This window comes from Zootoca vivipara, chromosome 2 (genome assembly GCF_963506605.1).
Source record: "Zootoca vivipara chromosome 2, rZooViv1.1, whole genome shotgun sequence".
In the NCBI taxonomy this organism is placed as follows: Eukaryota; Metazoa; Chordata; class Lepidosauria; order Squamata; family Lacertidae; genus Zootoca; species Zootoca vivipara.
Window position 1 is genome coordinate 65,436,220 of NC_083277.1, and position 26,695 is coordinate 65,462,914.

At 42.2% G+C, this 26,695-nt stretch overlaps 1 protein-coding gene across 1 annotated transcript in view; it reads left to right on the top strand.

Moving 5' to 3' along the window:
• The first annotated feature begins 2,801 nt into the window (after nucleotides 1–2,801).
• LOC132591727 (collagen alpha-1(XXIII) chain-like) overlaps nucleotides 2,802–26,695 on the top strand; it is a 210,002-nt gene continuing 186,108 nt past the window's right edge. Inside the window, exons 1-2 of the mRNA XM_060271654.1 lie at nucleotides 2,802–3,903; nucleotides 13,639–13,708. Of these exons, the coding sequence (XP_060127637.1) occupies nucleotides 3,637–3,903; nucleotides 13,639–13,708 (337 nt within the window). The 5' untranslated portion in view covers nucleotides 2,802–3,636. The remainder of the gene's footprint in view (nucleotides 3,904–13,638; nucleotides 13,709–26,695) is intronic.

The window sequence follows — 26,695 nt, forward strand, 5'->3', positions numbered from 1 at the left end:
CACTAAAGTGATCTCCCCTGGGCAGTGTGTGTGGAGGTCCTGGGCTGCCCAGATGACAAGATCCCCCTCTCAGCCTCGCTGATGTGGGCTAAAGGAAAGCAGAGCAATATGTTTGGCACCAGCTTGGCTGTAGGAATTGCTGGATGGAGACATACAAGGTACTATCCAACTGTCTTAGGGACTTCACTGAATTCGTGTAGGGTTTACTCCATCTTTTCCTCTCCCAAAGATATCGTGCAAAACGGCAGAGGTTTTGAATCAAGAGTTTTCCTTCTAGATGGGCTACCTTCCCAGGGGTGGGGTGTATAAACAACTAAGATATCTAAAAAGATTGTAACATCAGTTGTTAAAACAAACTCATCAGAAAAACAGCATCAACGGGTTTCTGAAAAGCAGTAAAGCAGACATCAAAGCAGGAGCAGTTAAGTATAAAACAAGTGCAACAGAACTCCCCCCCGCCCCATGCTCCCCAAATGTGCTCTGGGTCCGTCCGTCCCCCCCAATCCTCTGGAGCAGATTTGGGTGTTGTGCAATGGCATGCAGGAAAAGGAGACAGAGGGGAAGTTCTGTCATGCTCATGGCAGTTCTTCGGCACACAATGATTTAATTGGTTACAACTTACAACCCAGAGTGACTGGCCCAAGACCACCCAGTAAACTTCAAGATTGAATAGTTTCTTCTCAGTTGTAGCAGAACACCCTAACCACTGCACCACCCTAACACACAGGGACAGCTTATTGTTACTGAAATAATTAGGATTCGGGTTGCTAAAACTTGTCCTGGCCATGCTGTTTTGCCAGATAGGAGCAACCCCAGCCATTTAGCAGGCCCAACTTTCTCATTTAGTAGTGGACATGGATCGTAGGACCACACAGAGAACAGGACTATTTTTTCAAATGAAAGCTGCAATCCTATCCACACATTAAGGAATACAGCCCATTGAAATCAGTGGGACTTGCTTCTGATAAAATATGTGGGCAATTATGAGCCAGATACCCAGCTTGTCCTTATTTTATTATGATCTGCTCTGAAAAGATTGGTGGTGCTCAATTCTCCTTTTTCAGTCTAAGCTGTCCTGGAATATAGCCGTTTTGAAATTGCAGAGTTTTTTATTTTATTTTAAAGTTCCCTGTTTTATTTTCACATTTAAGAAAATGAAGTACCATATCTTATTTTCAGAACTCCTTAATTCTGGGAAACAGTCCCCACAGAGACTGAATCTGCTCTAGGGAAGGGAATTAGCTCAATGGGTAAGGGCCATCGTTCCGCCACGGGGGGTTGCTGGGTTGTGGTGACCCATGGCACGGCCTTTTTGGCGGTGGCTCCCTGTTTGCTAAATCCCTTGCCTAATTATTTATTTCAGTCTCACTTGCTATTGGCTTTTAGGATAAATGTTAAAACATTCCTGTTTACCAGGGCATCTGATGGCTGAAAGTTAGTTGTACTGGTTTAATATTTATGTGTTTAGCACACTTTGGGGAAAGTGCAATATAAAAATTTAATAAAGAAATAAATACAGAGCTCAGTGGCAGAAGCATCTGCTTTGCATGGAAAGGTTATCAGGTTCAGTCTCCAGCAATTCCAGGTAGGGCTGGCTGGGAAAGACCTGCCTAAAAGCCTGAAGAGCCATTTCCAGCCTGGGTAGACTGTAGTGATCTAGATGACTCATGCAAGGCACATGTGTGTATCTGAAGAGTGCATGCACAAGAAAGTTCATACCAATGACAAACTTAGTTGGTCTCTAAGGTGCTGCTGGAAGGATTTATTTTTGTTTGTTTCATGCAAGGCAGTTACCTGTGTTCCTTTGTTGTTGTTGTACACACTGCTTAATCTACATGAGAGATGTGTTGCAGCACAAGCAAGTGCTAGCACAGGCATCCCCAAACTTGGGCCCTCCAGATGTTTTGGCCTACAACTCCCATGATCCCTAGGTAACAGGACCAGTGGTCAGGGATGATGGGAATTGTAGTCCAAAACATCTGGAGGGCCGAAGTTTGGGGATGCCTGTGCTAGAAGCTGTGTTCTCCAACCTAAACATGCTTTCCTCCCATTGCTACAAATTTTCTGTGGTTGCTAAGGAGACAACTCGGGGACACTGTATTCAGATCCAATTCAGTATATATTTCAGCATGCACACTGAACACAGTGCGACTTACTTCTGAGTAACCATAGACAGGAATGCTCTGCTATTCATTGCCCCACCTTTCCTCTTGGAGCCCAATCCTAAATGACTGTACTCACTTAAACTTTTACAGTTAATGGGATTTGTGTTTTTCAAGTTTCGGATAGACCCTTCTCTAGCAGTGTTGCAAGTTAGCCTCACATCAGCCAAGGGAGCCAATCCTATGAATGCTCGCTCAGAAACGAGGCCGGCGGAACACACAGGATTGCAACCGAAGTTGAGCTGGGATTTGAATTCGTGCTGCCCACAACAGCTCTAAATATAGTAAATGCTTTGGGGGACCGACTCGGACCAGGGTTTTTGGAAACGGGCACCGTCGCTTTGCTCTGGCTCAAATTAATAGGGACCCTCCGGCTGCGATCTCCTACCCGCTTACAGGTACTTGGGAGTAAGGCCCAGTAATTCCGTGGGAATCTTGACTTCCGAGTAGGCGTGTTGCAGAGTTAATTTCCCTGCAGTTCAAATACTAAGGCGCAACGCTACGCATATCTACTAAGAAGTCCCATTGATTCAGCGGCACCTCCTTCCAGGTAAGTGGGTGCAGGACTGCAGCCTAAGGACACTGATATGTTTTAAAACGGATTTATTTTCTTTCTCTCTGTGTGTAACCGTCCTGCGAATTTGAAGGACGGGTTCCCCATAATAAGTGAAGCGTCACAAACAAATGCCTCTTTCCGAGTGGCTTCGTTGGGTCTTTCGGGACTTTTGTGGCCCTTCCGTTTCGCAAAGTCGGGGCAAGGAGCCCTCACCCCTCAATCCCGCCGCCTTCCACGTCCCTTGACAGACCTCGCCCGGCTGCCTGCAGAAGACGAGCGCTTGGAAATAGTCCCGGGTGGCTTCAAGGGACGGGACCCTTCTCCCAGAGCAAGCGACGGACAGGACGGCGGCGAACACCCTCCTCAAAGCGCGGAGGCGCGCGGAGAGAGGAGAATCCTTCCGCATTTGACACCTCCGCAGCTGCAGGCGCGACTCGAGGCTCGCAGACAAGCCCCTTCTTAACCCACCTCCAGCTTTGGAAGTGCCCTTCTCCCCTTTCAGCCGGGGCTATTTGCGCAGTTCCCGCGCGCGCTGGGAGGAGACTGAAGAGAAACCATTTGGGGGGGGAGGCTACCCGCGTCGGAATCCCCGGGGAGGACGAGGAGTGGGCTGGCGAGCTTCTCCCCCTCCCCAGTCCCAGAGCTCTGAGGGAGGAGGAGGAGGAGGAGGAGAGTCCACCACCCACCCACCCACCTACATCCCCGCCCCCGCCCCGCGCAGCTGGAGGGCCATGCTAGGGAAAGAGGCCACGCTTCCCAAACTTCCTGCCCCACTTTCCTCAACAGCCGGCTGCCAGGAGGTGCCGCCGCCGCCGCCGCCGAGCGTGCCCCAAGTGTGAGGAGCGAGGAGAGAGCCGCCTCAGGAGCCGCCGCCGCCGCCCCCTGAGGGGACCGTGAACTCGCCGCCCGCCCCGCGCAATGAGCGAGCCCCGGGAGAAGAAGGCGCCCGCGGCTTCGCCCCCCGGCGGCACTGGCAAGGGCCCCGCCGTCGTCTCGCTGCTCTTCTCGCTCCTCTCGGTGGGCGCCTGCTTCCTGCTCAACGCCAAGACCTCTCGGCTCGAGGGCCGGCTGGTGGCCCTCGAGGAGGAGTTGGCCGCCGGCCGCGCGTGGAGCCCCGGAGAGCAGCTCGGCGCCGAGCCCCTGCTCGCCCTGCTGCAGCCTCAGGTGGACGGGCTCCTGCAGGAGGTGAGTGGACAGGGAGGCAGACGGGCTGCTTCGCCGTTGTAGGCGCCTGGCTGGGGCTCTAGAGGCGGGTAGGGCTGCGGCTCTCTCCGTCTCCAACTTCTCCAAAAGCTCGCGCTGATTGACAGGGATCCACCGTGGCTTATGCCAAGAGCCCTGAGCCACATTAAGAGTGCCTTCCAAGGCTGACCAAGCCTGGGAGCTTCACGAACGTGTCGTGGCCAGAGCTTTCGATCGGATGAAGCGCTGGCAGACCGTAGCTTTCCCAAGCACGCGCTGTGCTATGTTCGCCTGGAAAGTGCCTTCCAGGACACTGACTGGTGTCGCTTCTGCTGCAACAGGCGAATCGGGTTACCTCTTCTCACTTAGCTGCTGGAGGGGCAGGCAGACTAGCGTCTCCATCTTTATGGGGTGCCCATGGTTGCGTGCTCTTATCACCGTCCTCCCTCCAAGGAGTTTGGAAGAGCGTTCCTTATCCTTCTCTTTCCGCCCTCTTCCTCATTAAAACGTTCTAGGATATATTGACTGGCCCAGTGTCATGCAGTGAACTGGGTGGCTTAGAACTCAGATTTCCTTGGTCCTAGTCAGACACTGCCAGGAAAATATGTTCAGATTCCAGGGCTATGAGTTGCAAAACGCAGGGAGCAAAAGAGTGCTTTTGAGCATGTGCAGAATGCTGTCCATCAGTACACTACAGCCAGCTCCAGTAAATCTGGGATTAGAGGAGAAAGAGCTTTCAGATCAAAGGGTGTGATTTCATAGAATCATAGAATTGTAGCATTGGAAGGGATCACAAGGATCATCTAGTCCAACCCCCTGCAGTGCGGGAATCTTTCACCCAGCATGGGGCTCAAACCCAGGACCCTGAGATTAAGAGTCTTATGCTCTACCAACTAAGTTATCCCTCAGGGGAAAGCTTGGCCATTAGCACCTTTTGAAAACATGCATTGGTGATTGAATCAAATTTTCAAAAATAAGTGCTCTGCAGGTCTCTGCTATGGACCACCGAAGAAGTTTGAATATTACAAACATCACATTCGGTAAGACTGAGGAAATCCCCATCATTTTAATAACAATTCCTCAAAATAAGAGGTACTTTAGTAACCTTTTCATGTTAGTGCTATTGTAAGATTTAAAGAGAAATTTAATTGCATTTCTCAAGTACTTCTGAATAGAGTTGCAAAAGTTTAAAAAGTGTGACCCATATCTTGGAGCTTGTGTGCTAATTGCATGATGAAAAGCATTTTGATGGATGCTAAGGCTTGTATGGAAGCAAAGTGCCAAACATTTTACTGCTTACAAAAGTTAATTGTGTTTCTTCAAGAGGACCTTCCTAATTGCCCAGCTTCTTTGATCCGTGTGGTGATGAAACTTCATGATTCTTCACTGGTGGGTTCTCTTTTTGTGAGAACCACTAATATAAATGTGAGAAAGAGCCTTGTGGCACCATAAAGACCAACACATTTATTTATTTATTGCATAAGTTTTCATTATAATATAAATATACAAGTCTTTAAAGTGCACAATGTTTTTTAATTATTCCGTTGTACAGTAATGAGCTAATATTGATGATCTCTCCAGAGACCAGTGTGAAGGTTCATGCCAGAGGAGTCAGAGAATGATATTGGACTAGTAGTTTTAGATAACATTCATGATGACACTTAGGGTTTTCTTATCCATAAGACTTTGGAGCAGGCATCCCCAGACTTCGGCTCTCCAGATGTTTTGGACTACAATCCCCATCATCCCTGACCACTGGTCCTGTTAGCTAGGCTAGGGATCATGGGAGTTGTAGGCCAAAACATCTGGAGGGCCGCAGTTTGGGGATGCCTGCTTTGGAGTGTGCGGCCAGCTGTTTGAATTCTGGAGATCATGGATAGACCTTTTAATTGTTAAATGCTTCAGATCCAGACTCGCACTAAGAGCACAGCTTCCCCTGTGAGTTGTTTTGATATTAGATTGTACAAGACAGCTCAGGTCTTTTGGTTGTGAATACTTTATGAAAATAGGACCCAGGTGGCGCTGTGGGTTAAACCACTGAGACTAGGGCTTGCTGATCAGAAGGTCGGCGGTTCAAATCCCTGTGACGGGGGTGAGCTCCCGTTGCTTGGTCCCAGCTCCTGCCAACCTAGCAGTTCGAAAGCACGTCAAAATGCAAGTAGATAAATAGGAACCGCTACAGCGGGAAGGTAAACAGCGTTTCCATGTGCTGCTCTGGTTCGCCAGAAGCGGCTTTGTCATGCTGGCCACATGACCTGGAAGCTATACGCCGGCTCCCTCGGCCAATAATGCGAGATGAGCGTGTAACCCCAGAGTCGGTCACGACTGGACCTAATGGTCAGGGGTACCTTTACCTTTACTTTATGAAAAATATGTGTAAAATAAGGCCAGAGTAAATCATTATGTGATATAGCTCCATTATGGAAAAATTGCCCCAAAATTGCTCAATGTTTAAACCTGACAGCAATGTATATAGGCTGTCTTTAACCCGTTTTGCTGTTGATTGTGAGCAGCCAAGCCAAGGTAATAGTAGCAGGGAGTTTTCAGATGGACCTGATGGATACAGATCTTGCAGAGTTTCAAATGTCATTCATCAAACATGGACAGTTCTGGATAGTGTGGGCATGCTTCCCAGGCTACATGGGTTCTTAAGTCTGCTGTATTACTAACAGCTCACTCATGTAAGGCAATTGTCCAATAACTGTTAAGCATATTCCACCTTAATCCCTTTGCTGCCACTGTAAAACTTGCAGTATATCCTGGAGTGCGCTCCTGACTATAGATAGAGCACTTATATCAGTATTTTGGATTTTGGATGGAATTTCAAGGTCAGTTCAAGGTTATTTGTATGCGATAAAAAACTAGAACAGCCTTCCCTAGCCTGGCGCCCTCCAGATGTTTTGGACGACAACTCTTATTGGTCCCAGCCAGCATGGCCAGGTTGGTGAGGACTGATGAAAGCTGCAGTCTGAAACATCTGAAGGGCACACGGTTAGGAAAGACTGATCTATAAGAGCAAGAGGGGAGGAGTGGGGAAGTTGTTTTTGGAGTAGTAATAATAGTAGTGCAGCGAAAGGAACTGACATAGCAGAATCAGTTCTTTACTTGGAATGATACCAGTAATTACAGATAATATATGGACAGCATATATACGTTGGTTTCATTTTAGGTTGAAGAGGCATCATTGTAAAGATAGCAAAATACAGATGGGAGGCAAAATATTAGCTCTCTAATGGGAACTTTCATCCCTGTCCAGATACATTTTGCAAATCATTAATTTTTGTATAGTATTACAAATTGTTCCTTGCCCTGTAAAATAGAAATCGATTGTTGGATAATATTTAATTGTACACATATTTGAGCATTTTTTTTTGAAGTGTTTATACTGTACTGAAGCACTTGGATGATAAATCAATGAACCACTGATTTATGGTTCCATTGTATGGGTGGGATATTATTATTATTATTATTATTATTATTATTATTATTATTATTATTATTTCTACTACTACTACTAGGTCAGCTACTTTGTTTTAAGTGAGTGTCAGGGAAATTCTATGTGTGTCTGCTCCAGGTTAAGTTCTGAGCTTATATCCAGGTATGTGTGTGTAGGATTGCAGTCTGAGGCATAGCTGCCAAGTTTTCCCTTTTCTCACGAGGAAGCCTATTCAGCATAAGGGAAAATCCCTTAAAATAAGGGATAACTTGGCAGCTATGGTCTGAGGCTGCACAACTTTACACATTTAGTGGTGTATAAGCCCCATTGAACTCAGTGGACTTCTCAATAAATGCACCTAGAATTACACTATAATGTCTTGCAAGTATTAGCTATGGTGAAGGTTACATTTCTAAGATGGGCATTTACCAAGATTATACAGTATTTACATTCGTATAAACAAATAATATGGAAATCCATATGTTCCTTAGGGAATGCTTTCTTATTATTTATGTTCTTATGATGGTAGGGTGGCCAGGTAAAAGAAAGAAAGAGAAAAAACCAGGGCTCCTGCACCTTTATTAGGTGTGTAGAAGAGGGAATTTTATGTAAGCTACACCTGATGAAATTTCATTCTCTCCACAACTATTAAAGCTGCCAGAGCCCTTGCCTCTCCTTTACTTGGTCACCCTAGTAGTAGGTTCATATACTTAGCAACACTCCCTGAAACCTACTACTACATGTTAGGTTTTTGACAGTTAAGGATTGTGCATTACTTGTTGCTTTATGAATCACTTCCTTTTATAAGATTGTCATGTGTGTCAGAAGATAATTCTTAGCTTCAAAATCCACGGTATGAAGAACCAGTTCTTCATTGCCTTCCTGTATTTTATAAGATGGTTCACTGGTTTCCTTGATGCTATTTGCTCACGTGCATAAGCCACAAATGGACTTGATGGCTTCAGGATTTGAACAATTCACTGGTTGACTAAGGAATAATGGAAGGCGGTATAGAAAAGCAATCTTAAACCTTAGAAGTTCTTTTTGCTAAAGCATGTCCTTAAGGGAAGCAAATGTAATGTTGCCTATTAACTGCATTGCCAGCTTGTTATTTTTAGTTGTTGTGGGACAGTGCCAAAGAAGGGAGGAGATGTCACTGAAGGGAGATCAGTGATGGCATGCTAGCTGAAAGAAGAGAGCTCCAAGGGGGCACTGCAGCATGTGGTATAGCTCACTCTCATACTGCACAAAATGTCCCAAGAGTATCTTTGTAGGTGAAACCACACAGTCATGGAGATCTCAAATGAACTTGCATAGAAATATTCTTAAGGACAAGAACAGCTTGTCGTCAAAGGGTGAACATTTCTCCCAGCTACCACCTCTCTGACCTGTCAGACCTTGTCCTAAAGGAAACCTGTAGAATTCCTCTAATCAATATGTTAGGAAATCAATTACTTTGCTGAATACACAGAGCAAATAAGCTAAGTAGGGAAACTTCTCTGTTTTTGTTAATAGATTGTTGTATATAGCTGGGTAAACTGCCTTCCTCCAACAAACATTCAGAGTTACTTTGGAGGCAGCCAGTTTGCCCAGCTATATCCATCATTATCTTGGAACTGATCCTCATCAACAGGGAGAAACTGATCGACAACAACGTGGAAGTACTGGAAACTTTGGGAGGAAGTGATCGTGTCTTTTTGAGTTTCATTATACAAAGGCATTTTGATTCAAAAATAAAAAAAAGATTACTGCTTTTCATGAAATATTTCCCCATCTTATCACGCATTTGCCACTTTTAGTGAAATCCTATGCAATCTTGTTCAGAGGCAAGTCCCATAGAGTTTAATGGAGTCCACTCCCAGGTAAATTGTGCATAGGATTACAGCCCAAATGACAGTTCCAATTTGTATGTTGTGCCCTGCATTTTTTCATTTACAGTGGTACCTTGGTTTAAGAACAGTTTAGTTTATGAGCAACTTGGATTAAGAACGCTGCAAACCCAGAAGTAGGTGTTTTGGTTTGTGAACTTTGCCTTGGAATAAGAACATGTTTTGTTTCCTGTGGAGTGTGTTCCATTTGTAAATTGAGTCCTCCGCTGCTATGGGAAAGCACACTTTGGTTAAAAAACGGACTTCTGGAATGGATTAAGTTCGTAAACCAAGGTACCACTGTATTTGCACTTGTCCTTTTGTCACTTTGGTTCCAGATTAATCCTTAGGATGGCTTACAAAATCAAACAAATCAGTTAAATCCCCATAAACAAGTGCAAATTGCACTCCAAAAAGTAAACATAAAAAGTTGCTTGAAATAACACCCAACTGACTTCTCAAACCCCTGCTAAAATTTATGTTTTCACCGTTCTCATGTTAGATTGGAATCTGCCTCACAGGATTTACTGGGAAGGGAATTCTTATTCTTAGTTTTAAAATTTATATACAGTACCACCCTTCACCTCACATGGCAGTTTACAATATAAAGAGGAGGAGTTAACTATTGAGACAGCCCTGCTCTTTTGGGTCTGCCAGTCTGGGCAAAGAAAAGGCTCTGGGCTGGGTCTCTTAATAATAAATAATAACATATTTTTAATTTTTTTTATTCTCCGCCCTCCCCATCCAAAGCCGGGCTCAGAGCGGCTAACACCAAATATAAAACAACTGATTAAAATACAACTCAACAACAAGACTACATACATCAAAATTAAATTAAAAAGTAAAAATGCAGCCTCATATAAAAGGGAAAAAGAAAGGGAAAATGGGGGAGGGAATCAGGTTGGCTCCAGGCGAAATGCCAGGTGGAACAACTCTGTCTTACAGGTCCTCCGCGGGGCATACCAGGAGAGACAGTCCCGTAAGTATTCTGAGTGTACTCTTGAGTTTGACGAAAGAAGTTTTTCCTCAATCAATCTTGGCTGTAGTTGTTTAGGGCTTAAAGGTTAAAACTAGCACTCAGAAGTGCACTTGAAAAGAAGGTGGAAAGCAACTGGTTAATGTATTCCCTTTGGCTCACCCTGTAACTAATCAGGCAGACACTTTTGGACCTGGCAAAGTCTCTCGATAGCCTTTGGAGGCAACCCCATACAGAGTGCATTACAGTAGTCCATGCTGAAGGTTACAAAGCTATGTGTCTCAGAGGCCATCCTTCTGTAGGAGTGACCACAGCTGCTAAATGAGTCAAAACTCAGGGGTTTATTATTATTATTATTATTATTATTATTATTATTATTATTATTATTATTATCAAAGCCCTACCTGGAAATTCAGGTGTGTTTTTCTTGTCTGCTTTTGATTATATGAACTTTTAAAGGCAGGGATTACCTCTTACTGTGTTAGGGAAAAAAATAGTTTTAGTTAGGAATGTAGGTGAGCACCATATAAATAACCTAAAGAAAGCAAAGAAGGAAATATAACAGTGAATTGTTAAAACTGCTTCGGACTCTGAACAGGTGGATCCTTTGTGTTACCAGTGATACTAGGTGAGCAAATTATAAAGCTTGAAGGAATCTCTTTAGTGTGGGTGCAGGCAAAATGCTTAATACTAATTCCCAGAGTTTCATCCAGAGGGTAGGTTATATGAGAGTATAGGCTGTGGATTGCAGCCAAGAAAAGTTATTGGTGTGTATCACTGTAAGGCAAAAAAATGTACCTAAAGGTTCTCTCTCAGCAATGCAATAGTTAAGAAAATTACTGTTTTAAAATGCATGAATGTATAAGCTAAATCCATACTATGCAAACCTATGGTTCATGGGAGCATGAATCGGGGGTCTAGAATGCTTCAGGTATTTTTCTGCAGATGGAGGAGAGATGTGCCCTTGGAGAGTGAGATCCAACCTTATGTGACCTCACAACTGCAGAAACCTCCATGGCCCTTGCCTTGTTGATATAGGAGTTCCAATGTTGGTAGAAGCAAAAAATGAGCATGCTGGAGGCATTTTAGTGAAGGTATAGATTTGAAATATATAGTAGTTAGGTGCAACTGAACCTAGAGGGCAGGGCAAGCAAGACATGTGCCAGTCATGTAGCTGGTGTATATATTCTCCATGAGCAGGGATATAGTTTTGTTTTGTTTTAAATGACAAAACTCAGAAAGGAAAAATGCCATTCTGTCCTACCTTCTTCTTTGCTGTCATGTACACTTCAAGCTCTAGATATGGCAGTTCAGCATCCTCCACTTTGGATTCTTATTACATCGTTAACTGCATGTCATCGATGTGAATTTTACACCTGGAAAATTAATTGTAATTTGAATTTGCAACATTTAATTTTTAGAAAATTGGTTTCAGCAGCTAGTTTTTACACTTTATTTTAATGTAAAATATTGTTAGAAATGCCTGTCATTGTTTAGTTAAAATTTGAGTCATAGGGCAGAAAACCAGCAGAGACACTGGGAAGTAATTAAAACTTTGCAATGGGTGCAAAATCCGAATATGGTTATCTGTTCAACTATTTAATAAGTTTACAAAGAGCTTTTGGAAGTACAGCCAAATGAAGTTCTAAATACTACAGTACAGTCAAAGGCTTCTCTGTAAACTTTACTTTGGTACCAAGTTACCATTTAACTAAAAAATTGTATAGATTCCAAAGCACTATTTAATGCGTTAACGCCCCCTGCCCAAAGACTGGGATGTAGTAATACCTCTCTACTTGTTTTGAAACAAAGACCTCAATTCAAAGTGGATGGTCTTCATGCTAGAGCAGAAATGTTAATGAGTGCAGATTAAAGAAGTATGTAGTTGTAAACAAACAACACTAGTTTAATTCACAATAACTATATTGTTTCCTAGTAGCCTTAAAACATTCAGCTTATCGGCCAATCCTAAAACTTGGAAGTGTCTGCAACTACAGTTGGAACTAGACATTTTGGAACAATATGGTTTTGCAATTGAGGGAGTGAATCAAAATGTGGGTGTTTTAATCCTTTCCTTGAATTCTCCCCTGCACGTTCTCCCAGACCATAAATGATCTACACACACCCAAAGGAAATCACCACTTAAGGAGAAACACCATGGCTTGGCATTTGTGGGAGAGAATTGAAGCAAAACATGGCAAAATGGTTGTGGTGTTCGTGCTACAAGCAGATCCATTATGATTGCTATTGCTGCTGTTTTTGTTGTTTAGTATTATTTATTAAATTTATATACTGCCCTTCATCAAAAGACTGCAAGGCGGTTTACAACTTACAGCACAAATATCTGTACAATATAAAAATCAAAACTTGCATTTCTTCATCTTAAAAAACAAAACAGTCCAATGGATGCTAGCTAATGTGAAATACAATCAAGAGTTGTTTAGTGTTGCTACCCATGTTGTTGGGAATTCAGCAGTGTTTATAAGTGACAACCCTTAAGCATTTCATAAAACAAATAACTACATTAGGGATTTGTAGGTAAGCCTTCTAGAACTCTGCACAGAAGAGCATGGGGAAGTACGCTAGTCACCAATATACAAAGAGTGCTCTGTTTCTGAATCAATTCATCACACTTGGTTTTTAAAAATCCCATCACCCCCACCAAAAGTGACCCAGAGATTAGAAAAGCCTTCTTCATATACAGGTAGGGACAACCTTTCATACCCTAATAAATTTCCACCATTGCCATGTATTTGGGAGTGTGGTACTGTATCATAGAATCTCATGATTGTAGGCTAAAAGGGTGAAACAGACTTCTTCAGAAGGGGTGGACTCTCCTTCCCTGGAAGTTTTAAAGCAGAGGTTGGATGGCCATCTGTCATGGATACTTTACTTGAGATTCCTGCTGTGCAGGGGGTTGGATTAGATCGGGTAACGCCAAACTCAGCCCTCCAGATGTTTTGGGACTACAATTCCCATAATCCCTGACCACTGGTCCTGCTAGCTAGGGATCATGGGAGTTGTAGGCCAAAAAACATCTGAAGGGCCAAGGTTGAGGAAGCCTGATCCTCAGGACCCTCCCAACTCTACAATTCTGTGGTTCTATGATTCTATGAAGTCTTCTACAAAGAAAGTTAAGACGGCACATCACTTGCTAACAATACAGATTGTGGTCAATCTGTACAGTTTTAAATCTCATGGTTTCGGGGGGGGGGAATGTAAGCATGTGTTTAACTTTCCTAAGGAAATCAGTAGGCCTTAATGGTGTTTCCTGCTTGGCAGGGGGTTGGACTGGATGGCCCTTGTGGTCTCTTCCAACTCTATGATTCTATGATTCTAATGCTTAACTTTGGATTGTATGTTTATAGCAGTAATACACTTTAAAATGCGCACTTGCATGCACACACCCACACCACTTCTTTTCAGTAATTATATGTTTTTGTCCTCCCCCCCCCCAGAAACTGAGTGAAGGATTAGCCAAACTACGTACAGCAAGAGACGTATCATCTGAATGCAGGTGCCCACCAGGTATGTAGAATGGTCACTTGTTGTTGCTCAGAATGTCTTACCAGAAAAATATGAAAAACACCTGCAGTGATTTTTTTTACGATGAGAATTGTTCTCCTGACATGCATTTGTCTGTGTGCAATTGCAAAGACGTTTTGAGTGTAGAAAGGTTGTTTTCTCTCTCAAAGTAATCTGACAGACTTCTCTGCTGCAGATGGTAAGAAATGAGTACTGGTAGCTGATTTGATAAATTCATTGCCTTTTGGGATTTTTACAATGGCTTTGCTCTCATCGTGCTATAAATTATTGCCTGATACAGTATGTAAATTATACACTTACATGCTTTTTTCTGTTTATCCAAAGTAACCTTTATCAAATCTCCAAGTCCTTTCACTGAGTCGGTGGTGGACTTTGAGCTCTCAAATTTCAGCACCGTCCTGTGTGACACTAAAATTTGGCATCCCTCCACCTCTCTTGCTCCATTCTACAACATTGTTGTGGCGCCCCTTGCAGCGCAGCGCCGAGTGTAGCCACACCAGTTGCACTACCCTAAAACCACCTCTGACTTACTATGTAGGAACTGCTTTTACATAGTCACACTGTAAGCTTTCCACTGCTCATTGTAGCAAATAACTCAAATGAATAATTGAATGGTTTAGATATGTTTTTGTTACAGATGTGTTTTGTGAGGTCAAACTAACGATTAAGTGTCTAATGGCTTCAGTATGGACAAAGTATGCAAATACTCAGTTGTTTGAATGAATATTGCGCATAAGACTTGGAACACCATGAAGCATACTATCCCATATTAGATATGTCTGCGCATCATATGAGCAGGGTCATTTTTCAGATGATGGGGTCAAATGTTTCCATATGAATATCTTTGTTTTGTACAGAAACCAAAGTCTACCTACACATCGTTGGTTCATATATTATTTAGTAATGAAAACATCCCAGGCTCCAGCATTTGGAACCATAACAGACAAAAGATTGTTTGCAGGAATTTTCCTGACCTAAGTGGACATAAAACTTATAAGTCTGGCTCAGCATCGTTTCTGAAATCGTGAGAAAGGGGAAAGCATGCTATCTTCTTTTGATCTTTAAATTATGTATAATAGTTTTAAATATTCGACTTATAGCTCTTTTAAACATAACAGTATAATTGCAGTCCTCTTACTTAGCTAACCACTAGCAAATAAATTGATAGCTGTCTTTAAGCTCAAAGTCTAGACTGACTTTCTTTAAAATAGGCTAGATTGATTGAGACGTTAATCTAAAATTCTTTCTTGCATGTCAAAATGTCAGTTACGTTTGAGGAACAGGAAGTCTGTCTAATTTTTAAATGTATGTTTTGGTTGTTGGAGCGGAATGAATATCTTTCATTGGGGTTTCCGAATACAGTCTTATGTCCATTTTGCATTGATATGTATGCTTCCACTGCAGAGTTAGTTTCAATTCCTAGCAGAGTAGACATAGCATTATTGTTACAATGAGCTGGCATTACTGTTGGCAGACCTTATCCTCAGCACGAAAGCACATGTGAGGCTGATTTTTAGAATTGAGCTGTTCCTTATTTTTGACTTCTCTTTTGTGTTAATATCTACACTTGAAAACAAAATACAGCTAGGTTCCCTGATTATGATGACACTGGTCTGCTAGCTAGGGAAAGTGATGCAGGATCTGGGTAAGTGAGGGAGTTTGGGGTTGCATTTGCCATTTTGCAGTCAACTGATATCTGCTAATGTTAAGTGATTAGAATAGCTTAGAAGGTTCTGTTGCTGGCCTTTTGTTCACCCTGCCTCCTGGGTCATAAAGCCACCACCTTTCTGAAGCTAAGCAGGTATGTGTCTGGTCAGTGTCTGGAGGAGTGACTGCTTGGGAACCACATGTGTACCATTTTGGGCTCCATCTCAGGAGAACAGTGAGATATAAATGTAGAATTAAAAATGTGACGGGAAGACAAAATAAGAGAGTGAGACAGGAAGGATTGAGGGAAACCTTCTCCTCCTTTATGTGCTTCTTTTTGTCCTTCCGTTCTTCCTGAGAGGCAATCTTCTTGCCTACCTGCCGCCTTCTCCATCCTCCTCCATTCTCTGGTCTCTTCAGGCCCAAACTGGACAAGAAATCTGCACTCAGATTGACAGTCATTTAAAGTTAGATATATAGGGAGAGCTGCAGTGCTGAGGAGAGGGACCTTTATCCGTCCCTGCACATGATTTTCCCTATCTGCATTGCCCCTCACTGTGGAGAAAATCATGTCAATTTCTGTATGGAACTAAATTTGTTACTTGGGAACAAGGGAAGCATGTGGCTGTGGCTTTCAGCTTGGCAACTGCCATGCCTATAGTTCTGCTTTAAAAGGAGAAGAAAAATATTCCAGGAACATGGTAAAGTTGCCTTCCAGCAGAGTGATTATACTCATACACAGGCTAATTTATTGGTAGATCCACTTACTGGGCAATTACAGGAGATGTGGCCAGTATTGTGGCAAAATTCTCATTTAACTGGATCAGTATATGAGGTGCCAGTTATGGCCAGTATCCAAAGAGCTACCACTTAGCTGTGCTCAGAGTCTTGGGGCATGGCCAGTAGGACTGGCCTTTTTAATTTTAAATAGCAGGCACACATGTGATGTAACATAAACTATTTTGGAAAAAGAAAACATTTGTTGCATGGGATGTAGGTTGCTGATTAAGACATATGGAACCAGTGGTATAGGCTCTTGGGATCTTGGCCTGAAACCACAGAACCATGATTCATTAAACAAAAATAACTTGGGTTCAAACACTGTTATAAATAGCGACACATAATTGAAAATTGATCAAAAGATTCAGACACTTGCCTTGCTGCCTTGGAGTCTATGTTAGGACCTATTGTAATATCACTGGGGTGTACTGCTCACTTACTCCTGGCCCAGTGATCAACAGGAGCCACAGAGGCTGTGGAACCCTTTAAATGACTCTGGGGCGATATAGGGAGGGCAGATGAAGTACCGTAACTGGAGATTAAGGAGGAAAGCATGGCGGAGAAACAGAATGAAGGAGGATGACTATTTGGGACATGGGAAGAGGAAACACAATACCTTCATCATGTGTGCTTGAGGAAGGAGATAAGGTAGTCAGCAGGGCCGGTGCGTCCATTTAGGTGGACTAGGCCATTGCCTAGGGCGCGAAAATGGAGGGGGCGCTGCCGAGCCTGCCCCGCAAAACTCCCGCGCCACCGCCGCCCCCCCAAGGCACACGCTCGCGCTCCTCCCGCCTATGGAGGGGACGCCGAGAGCTCCCCAGCGGCGGCGGCGGCCGCAGCGAGCGAACGGCGATGGTAGTGGCGGCAAGCGCCCACAGCCGAAGCCTTCAGCTATGGGTGCTGCCGCCGCCGCACGCCCACTCGCCGAGGAGCCCCCAGCGTCCCCTCCACAGGCGGGAGGAGTGCGAGCCAAAAGGAGAGCTCAGCGCCCTCCCACCCACGGAGGAGATGCTGTGAGCTCCCCAGCGGCTGCAGTGAGCAAGCGGCAGCAGCGCCCGCAGCTGAAGCCTTCAGCTATGGGCGCTGCTGCCGCTGCTGCCACTCACTCACTCGCTGCAGCCGCCACTGCTGAGGAGCTCAAAGCGTCCCCTCCACAGACGGGAGGGCGCCGAGCTCCCCCCTTGGCCTGCGCTCCTCCCGCCAATGGAGGGGACGCAGGGGCATCAGCGGGAGGGGGGCGCCAGAAGGTGTTTTTGTCTAGGGCGCAAAAAGCCCTAGCACCACTCCTGGTAGTCAGGAGGAGTAAGTGCCGTTCTGGGCAGTGAGAGGAAGGCAGGGTGGAGAAAGCAGTAGGAAATTGCCCACTTGAAAGAGGTGATCCGTACTCATACCCTTGGCAAAGAACAGAGGTCCTGGGAATAGCAGTACAGTTAAGATGGAGCCTTTATTTAAAATATTTCTTAATTTAAAACCAACAAATAAGCATGAAAACATGGAACAAGACAAGAGCCGAACAAAAACAGAAAATCTAAAAACACACACCAAACCATCCAAAATGTTTGTGCAAATAAGTAAAGCTATGAATGTTGGCTCCAAACATGCCTCCTTAGGAATGACATTACAAAGGTGGGATGCTACTCAAGAAAAGGCCTTCTGCTAAAGAGGCTACCTGATCTTATTTCATAGACACTGTGGTATGGTATTTGGATCTCAGGCTGTTTAGGGTATTCAATCTAAGCTGGGCATTCTTTAGGAGAGGAGACAGGTCCTTCTGACTAAGTCTTCCAGCTGGGGCTCATGGACACCTGACACGGCCTGGCACAACCAGGGCAACCCCTGAGAGGCACAGGTGGGACCAGGAGAAACTTCTGATTGGAGAGGAACCATTCCACTACAAAGTATGAGAGAGATGACTCTGGGAAAGATCTGTGGCTGACACCCCAAGGACGGCCCGGGGGGGGGGCACAAGAATGCTTCTTCAGGTCCACAGTGGGTGCTAGACAGAGCTCCACTTCTTGAGAGAGAAGCCAGACTATAGACTTCAATGCCAATGCCAGCGACATAAAATAACTGTTTGGAACTTCTCCATGTCCTGTCTTTTTTTATGGAGCCCATGGATGAGGGCCTGCTCAGCATTGGCCTTACTGAGGGATAGGATCCCAGTTGTCTACAAATAACCAAATGTTATTGATCTCAAGTTAACTTTTTTAACTTTCAAAAAAATAAATTAGGAGGTTTATTGATCTCTTGTTAATATAGAGTTCAATAGGACTTGCTCCCAACCAAGTGTGTACAGAAACACAGCCTTAGCCACAACTAACGACAAGTTACAGGTAGGTAGCCGTGTTGGTCTGAGTCGAAACAAAATAAAAAAATTCTTCAGTAGCACCTTAAAGACCAACTAACTTTTTATTTTGGTATGAGCTTTTGTGTGCATGCACACTTCGTCAGATACACTGAAACAGAATCAACCAGACCCTTATATATATTCAGAGGGTGGGGGTGGGTGGGAATGGGTGATGAGCTGTTAGGAGTGGTAAACCAGTTGATGGCTGTTAACGACTGCTGATGGCTGCAATTGGTCCTGCGGGGGGGGGGGGGGGGGAAGCAAGGCACAAAAGAAAGCTAGATCATGCATAATGAGGCACAAAAGAAAGCTAGATCATGCATAATGAGATACAAGTTGTGTGGAAAGTGCAGACCTTACACTGGAAGTGTCCTCTGAAACACTCAAGTAGCAATCTTTCTGTAACGCCTTTGGCATAGCTGACCACCAGAGGGAGCTAATATTATTTCATGAATACCATAGAAACCAAAGTATTGAAACCATTAAGAGAAATTTGCTAATAAATCATCTGAAATCCATTCTATAATGTGGAAAATTGCTCTAGAGCTTTGCAAGCCAAATAGTTTAGAAAAACTGTTCATTTACTCATTTGTTCTCTTTATTTGGCTATTAATGCATCTAGATAATGTTTTCTGCTGTAGTGTGCCTGGAACTTTATGCAAGTGCCATAGCTCAACTACAGTCTCAACAGTATTGTGTGTACAATAAGGACTTTTTTTTACAATTTGGACTAGAACATTGCATGATGAAAGGGAAACTGAATCAAAATGCAACGTTCTGCTTTTTGTACAAGCAGAATGACGGTAACTACTATGTAACCTACTTAACGTATCACAGTATGAAGCTAGTGCAAGCATTTTTTGATTCTTACTTTTTGAAATAGTTTCTTTCCACTTACATTTCTATGAATTTAGCAAATGGTTCTTAAATAGAAATACATTGTTGCATTGGAAGGTTGCAGCATTGTAGAATATTTCACCTAAATATTCAAATTGTAGAATTTATTGCTAACAGGGCTTTCCTCCCCTAATGGGCACTTCTGAAAAACAGTGTTTCTGCTTTGATTTTAAGCTGAAAAGTAAATTTGTGCCCTAATCCAATTTCTCTCTGTGTGTATGTTATACAACCACTCACAGTGTAGGTGCGGTATGTATGTATTTATGTATAGTAAAACTTGTGTATTCACAAGTTTTGGATTCGTTCAGATAAAAGCTAGCATGAGTGAACACTAATGGGAGGTACCTCTGCTCTCCTTTCAACAATGCCCCTCTCCTTTCTATCAGCTCCTTGTGCCTCAGTCATCGGGAGCAAGTTTGTTTGTCTGTTTGTTTGTTTTTGAGATGGGGGCTGCTGGGGTGATGAGGGGGAAGGAAAATCCATTTTTGGCAGGCTTGTCTTGTATCCAAGACATAATGTTTTATACATGACCAGGTATTCTTCTTCATTACCGTTTGTAGACGAGAGCTATTCTTCACTGTGTAACAAGGGATTTCTCTTTGCAAAGTTAGAGGCACAGACCAGTGTTGTTAGTGTTAGATCTGAGACAAATGTTCATTAAAAAATTGATTGCAACATAACCTATATAAAGTAGGCCAATTTCATTTGAAAAATGTATAGCGAGGCAGGCACATAACTGTCACTCTTTCAGTAACAGACATCCTGAGATTGTCAGAACGAACTGGTAATAGATCCTAAGGGGTTTACCTTGTAATGGTTTTTTCTTTCATGATTCCTATTTGTCTATTGTATTAAGAAGCAACCTATAGGGTAAAGGAGAGTAACTCTCATTTCTGAAAACTCTGAACTTCTGAGCAGATCAAGATCCTTCTTGTAAGAACTTTACTCTGGTGTGTGAAATAACTGTGTGTCTAGCAAATCCATGACTATTTCACAACAGTGCTACAGTAGCTAGCCTCAAACAAGCAAAAAATTTGAGAATAAACCTCCATTCATAATGTCTTTTCTCCTCAAGGATTAAAAAAATGATGTTTCTTTCTCAAATTAATAATGTCTGCATGCATAATTTTATGAAAGATTCAGAGTTGTTCATGGAACATTAAGTTAATTCAAAACAAGTATTTCCCAATAATGTGCTGGTTTACAAAAAGAATGAAATGATTCCTGTTAATGCCACATGTTGCTTCATTTCTCAGAGTGAAAGCCATGTGGCAAGAATAGGTGAACCAAAATTAATTTGGTGGGCTCAGTGACTCCACATATGACATAGTAAGTGGGGTAGTTACTGTTAGCAGTTGGCAGGATCTCACTTAGTGTTGGGTGGTTGAAATAAAGGGGCATAATTGTTAGTTGATGTTTTATAACAACCTAGGAACTTGGCCCATGTTTAATCTTTTTGTGTCACCTTTTTCCTTGAGAAAATCATGGTTGAATTTTGTGGTGAACTTTAACAAAATCAGAACATTTCCTGCACTGCAAATTAGGTCAGTCTTTAAAGTATTATTATTATTATTATTATTATTATTATTATTATTATATTTTAAAAAGCTCCCAAACTTTTAAAACATGACAAATTATTGGGAAGTTGATTTCAGTCTTTTAAAAACAAAGACAGAGTGGCACACTTAGAGTATCACATGTTCCAGTCAAGAGATCTGTTAGCAATTTCGTTTAAAGAAGGAGCAATTGGCAGTATTATTAGTTGTAGACCTGTTGCCAAATCTGTCCCCATTGCACTTTCCCATGTTCATGTCCAAAAGATGACAGAGCTGCCCTTCCTGGCTCCATCTGCATATTTATGACAGGTCTCAAAGGGGCATCTGGACTGATATCTGTGCACCACATGTGTTGATGTTGCAGCAGAAGGTTGGCTTGCCAAGCAATTACCTGCAGTAGTTAGCAGTCTCCTGGAAATAAGTGAAGTAATGCACATCTGAAATGGCTCTCAGGAGCAAAGGACTTCATGCTGCCTGAGAACACGGTCAAGAATATGATTAATCCGTAGTGAAGAATACTCTGTAATATGGAATGAGAAACACTAAGCATCTAAAACTAACATTATTGAAGCAACTAGTAATTGAAAACCCTGCAAGCCCTTAAATGTTGAGTTCTTCATTATGTATTCTGAAAAAAAGAGAGGCTTTTATAGCATTTCCTGGCTAATGGCTGTCTGATTCTGTTTTCCAACCTTCAGAGCAAAGAGCATTGATTAGGTTAAAAGACAGTTGTTCCTCTCTAGGCTTCAGGATTTATTTATTTTTAAAAAGATCTTTGGTTTCTTAAGCTCTTCAGTAACAAAGTAGTAGCATATAAATTAGAATGAAATAAAAGGGACACCCAAAAGAGAAAGTATTGTAGTAATGCCCAATATTTTTCTGCCTTTAGGGAGAAACTTGTCACAGGGACCACAAAATAATAATATCACAAGGGGGGTGGGAAGTCTTCAACCAGAAAGAAAAAAAGAAAGAAAGAAAGAAAGAAAGAAAGAAAGAAAGAAAGAAAGAAAGAAAGAAAGAAAGAAAGGCAAATAATTCTCCCCTCTCAAAAAATAAAAATACAGGGGAAAGAAGAGCAGGCAACAGCCCCACCCTAAAACAAAACAAAAACAAAAAAATAGGAAAGTGCTCTCAACTCTTAACTGAAATAATAAAATAACACTCTGTGCCCAAGGACTAAAACATGGTCATGGTTCCATGAAATTATAGACCAGTTAGCTTAACGCCTGGGTAAATTGGTGGAAAGTATTATTAAATATAAAATTATCAAGCATACAGAAGGACAAGCCCTACTGAAGAAGAATCAGGACGACTTCTGGAAAAGTGAATCTTGTCTAACCTTTTCAAATTATTTAAGAGTATCAGCAAGCATATAGATAGAAGTGGTTTATGAGATGCCTTAGAACCTTGGACCCAGGCTACCTGAAATTCGCATCTTTGTCTATACAACCCTGCCTAGATGCTAAGATCCTCGGGTGAGCACCTTCTCTTGGTCCCATCAACATCAGAAGCACAGTTGCTGGTGACATAGAGAGAGAGAGCCTTTCCTGTGGCTGCTCCCATATTGCAGAATTCACTCCCAAGAGGGATTTGATTGGCTCTCTCCTTTTTATCCTTCCGTCAGCAGGCTAATTCCGGTACCTTCCTAAGGCAGGCCTTTGAAAGCTAAGGTGCAGGTGTTGCTGACCACTGAGTTGATGTCAGGGGAAACTGATTGGCAAGCCCTAGGCTCAGTGGTTTAGACCAAATGTGGGACCATCCAGTGAAACTGATTACACACACACACTTCACACAGTATGTAGCTAAAGTGTGAAATTAGCTACCACATGTAGTGATGGGCAGCAGCTTTAATGGTTTAGACTCATTCCTGGAGGATAATGCTATCCATGGTTACTAGTTATGATGACTGTATACTACTTTCAGATTAGAGAAAGTATTGCACTGGATACTTATTCCTAAGGAATAAAAACGGAAATGGGTCTGTTACCCTCATGTCCTGCTTGTGGACTTTCTGGATGCATCTGGCTGGCCAGTGTGGGAAATGGAATGTTGAACTCGATAGGTCATTGGTCTCTTCCCACAGGGCTCTTATTACATGCTTTATACAAGTAAAATGAAAGAAGTACAAATACAGTGACTGGAGAGTAAGCAGTTGTTATTGTTGTTGTTTGTTTGCTTTGTACAGGTCTCTTGGAATTCCTAGTAGTGCAGAGACTAACCAAAACAAAATAAAATTTTCATTGTAATTGACAAAGACAGATTATTTTATAACTTCTCAGTTCAATTCAACTGATGGTCAACATTTTTGGTGTTCACTGAGCCACACTGAAGAGGTGTTACAGAAGAAGATGCATTGTTGCTTTCTAATACATTTGCATTGCTGCTTCTTATGAAAAAAGAACCTGCTAACAGCAAAGGGGCATTGTAGATGTAGAATCATAGAACCTGTTTTCTCCTACAGTCAGTTAGTTAGAGATGCTGCTCTTAGATTTTTTGAATTACAGAGTTATTTCCAGCTGGAAACACCTGTGACTGACCATTAGCGTCATAATGCTGAATGATTCAGATTACCTCACCATGAAATGAATGCCATACTCTATTCCAAAATTCCAAACATTGGAATTTCATGCAGGGATGGAAGGTTAATTTTAAATGGCTAATTAATACAGTGTGTGTTTATGCGTGTGGCTTTTATGTGGTTCTTTTTAAAGGTTACATTAAAGGGCAAACTACAGGTTATGCTGAAAGAGCAGTGTTTAGTTATGTCTGTACTTCTTTTTTAGTTACAGGTGTGTGTGTGTGTGTGTGTAGGAAGCAAGATAATCTCCAGGAGCCCGACATGCAGGAAAATGATGTTTATCCATTTTCTCTCCAGCCATGATCATGAGGAAAATCTTCCTTCCCCACCCATGGCAATAAAGCTTAGAAAAGCTTTCATTGTTGCTGGTTGGAACATACTCTAAACCTCAAATTTTTATGTGGAGGACCCCAGTTTTCTTTGGGATCATAACTGTGGAGGGTGCAGTCCCAGTGATGTTGAGGGCTTCTACAGCTAACTAAATGAAAACACACAGCTCTAGCCTTTAAAGTACTGTAACATGAAGTTTGATCCTTAAAACCTGTAACTTGAAAGACTCACAAATGTAAATGGAACCATTTTAACTGCCCATCTCTCATAACAATATACAGTGGTACCTTGGTTTACGAACTTAATCCGTTCTGGAAGTCCGTTCTTAAACCGAAACCGTTCTTAAACCGAGACACGCTTTCCCTAATGAGGCCTCCTGCCGCCGGTGCCCTTCCACTGTTTGGATTCCGTTCTTCGACCAAGGTATAGTTCGCAAACCGGGACACTATTTCCGGTTTTGCGGAGTTCGTAAACCAAATTGTTCTTAAACAGGACTGTTCTTAAACCGAGGTAACACTGTATAGTGATACAGTATTTGTACTATGGTGGAGCAGAAAGAAGAAGATAAATGTTTATGACCAATTCACAGCTTTTAAAAACAGAAGTACAGATGCAAAAACAATAGTTAAATCCTCTGATACTACCACCAATATCATGTTGTGAAGAAAGGAACAAGGATACTAAGAAGTGATTCTAGCTGTAATTCAATGAGAAGGTGGTGGTCATATGCGTGCTAGTGGTACTATTGTTTCAGCATGTGAATTTTCCTGTTGTTTTATTGTTTAACTGGGATTGAGCCAAACCTCTAAACTGTGCTCGAATGTTGGGTGAGATTTGTTGTTGTTGTTTGTTACTGTTACATTGCAGTTCAGTGGGTTCATGCAGTAAAGTTTCTGGGGAAAAAATCTGTACAAGAAAACTCTGGTACATGCCATTTTAGTGTTTTCCTAGGAAATTATGCATGTTTTTTAACTTGTTACATGTTAAGACAGATAATCTTGTGGTAATCCAATTCCCTGCAATACAATGTCCTGAGGCAGATGACTCTGTATTGGTCAACATGTGAACATACAAAGTTGCCTTTTACCAAGTCAAACCATTGGTCCATAAAGCTCAGTGTTTTCTACACTGACTGACTGGCTCTCCAAGGTTTCATATAGGGGACATTCGTAGTCCTACCTGGAGGTACAAGGGACTGAACCATGTTTAGGTTACAATCTTATATCCACTTACTGGGGTGGGAGGAGTACTGTACTCAAGTAGTAACTGTCATGGGTAATTGCATAAAGGGGCTATATAAACAGAGATGTGGGGTGGAAATTTTTCCAGTGCTTTGTTTTTCTGTGGATTATTTCACATTTCATAAGATCATTATTAAAAATGAATGGACACCAATTGCAAATGTATTAGGAAAGCTTGGCAGTTTCAAAGTTTATAGCTTTGTTTACTAAATAAAGTTTATTAGATTTTACTTTGTTTGCTCAGTAAAATAAACATGCCAAATTAGATCACTCCCTAGGGCATCAGAAGATTTTCCAATGCAAACTGAGAGCTTCCCACTACAAATTACCCTGTGCAAATTGTCCTAATTTGCATAGAATTATTTTTTTTTACTAAAATGGAAAGGCCAACATTATTGGCGATAAGTAAACTTATTTAGTATGTGGCCTGTGTAATTAATGCAGTCACTATGCATTTGTGGAAAGATTAAGATTAAATTAAACAGCACGTCAGAAGAGTTTGTTGGATCAGGCCGCTGGTCCATCTAGTCCAGCATCCTGTTCTCACAGTAGCGAAGCAGATGCATATGGGAAATCCGAAAGCAGGACCTGAGTGCAAGAGCACTCTCCCCTCCTGTGGTTTCCAGAACCTGGTATTCAGGGGCACATTGCCTCTGAGTGTGACAGGAGAACATAGCTATTTTGGCTAATAGCTATTGATAGCCTTATTCTCCATGAATTTGTCTAATTCTCTTTTAAAGCCATTGAAGCTGGTGGACAACACTACTTGGTTGGCAAAGTAGTGGGGAAGCAAATTCCATACTTGTGTGATGAAGTACTTTCTTTTATCTGTACTGAATCTTCCAACATTCAGCCTCATTGGATGTTCCAGAGTTGTAGTGTTAGGAGAGAGAGGGTGAGAGGAAGAAAAACGTTCTCTACCCATTTTCTACATGCCTTGCATAATTTTATACACATCTATCATGTCCTGGAAGTTCTGAATATACCTACTCCAGAGTTGTTGTCTTTTTAATCTACCTAAATCAGTGCTGAAAAGGCTTATACTACGGTAAATAACATGTCTTAACATACAAAAATCTGCTGAAGAATAATAAATGAATCCTTGAGCAATATTGGTGTTTTTTAGGCCATGATAGTTCTTTAGACTTGAGTGAAAGTAAAAATCCAGTTGAACAGCTAAGTGTTACCTCTACTCTCTTCTTTTTTCTGAAAAAGTAAAGCCACATTAGTTTGGCAATCTAGGAAGGGAGTATACAGGTCCTGCAGCTGTCAACATATGGATTGTATTTGCATTAGATGTATTGTGAGGTCCCCTTGATGTTGTGTGAAGAGTCAATATGAAAGTAGAACTCAAGCATCCCTCTTTACCCAAGAAAGAGAGAACTCAGTGTCATCAGTATTATGTATAAAATTGGATTAAGGCAACTGAAACAAAGCAAATCATTAAGTTGTGAAGGAAGACAGAATTTGCTTAATAGCTTTAAAAAAAAGTTTTCCAATAGTTAGCTCTTGAGCAGGAAAGTTAGGCAAGGAGTTATTTTAATGCGTGCTTTTACCTTTTGGCACACAGAAACACACACCTAAAGTCACTCC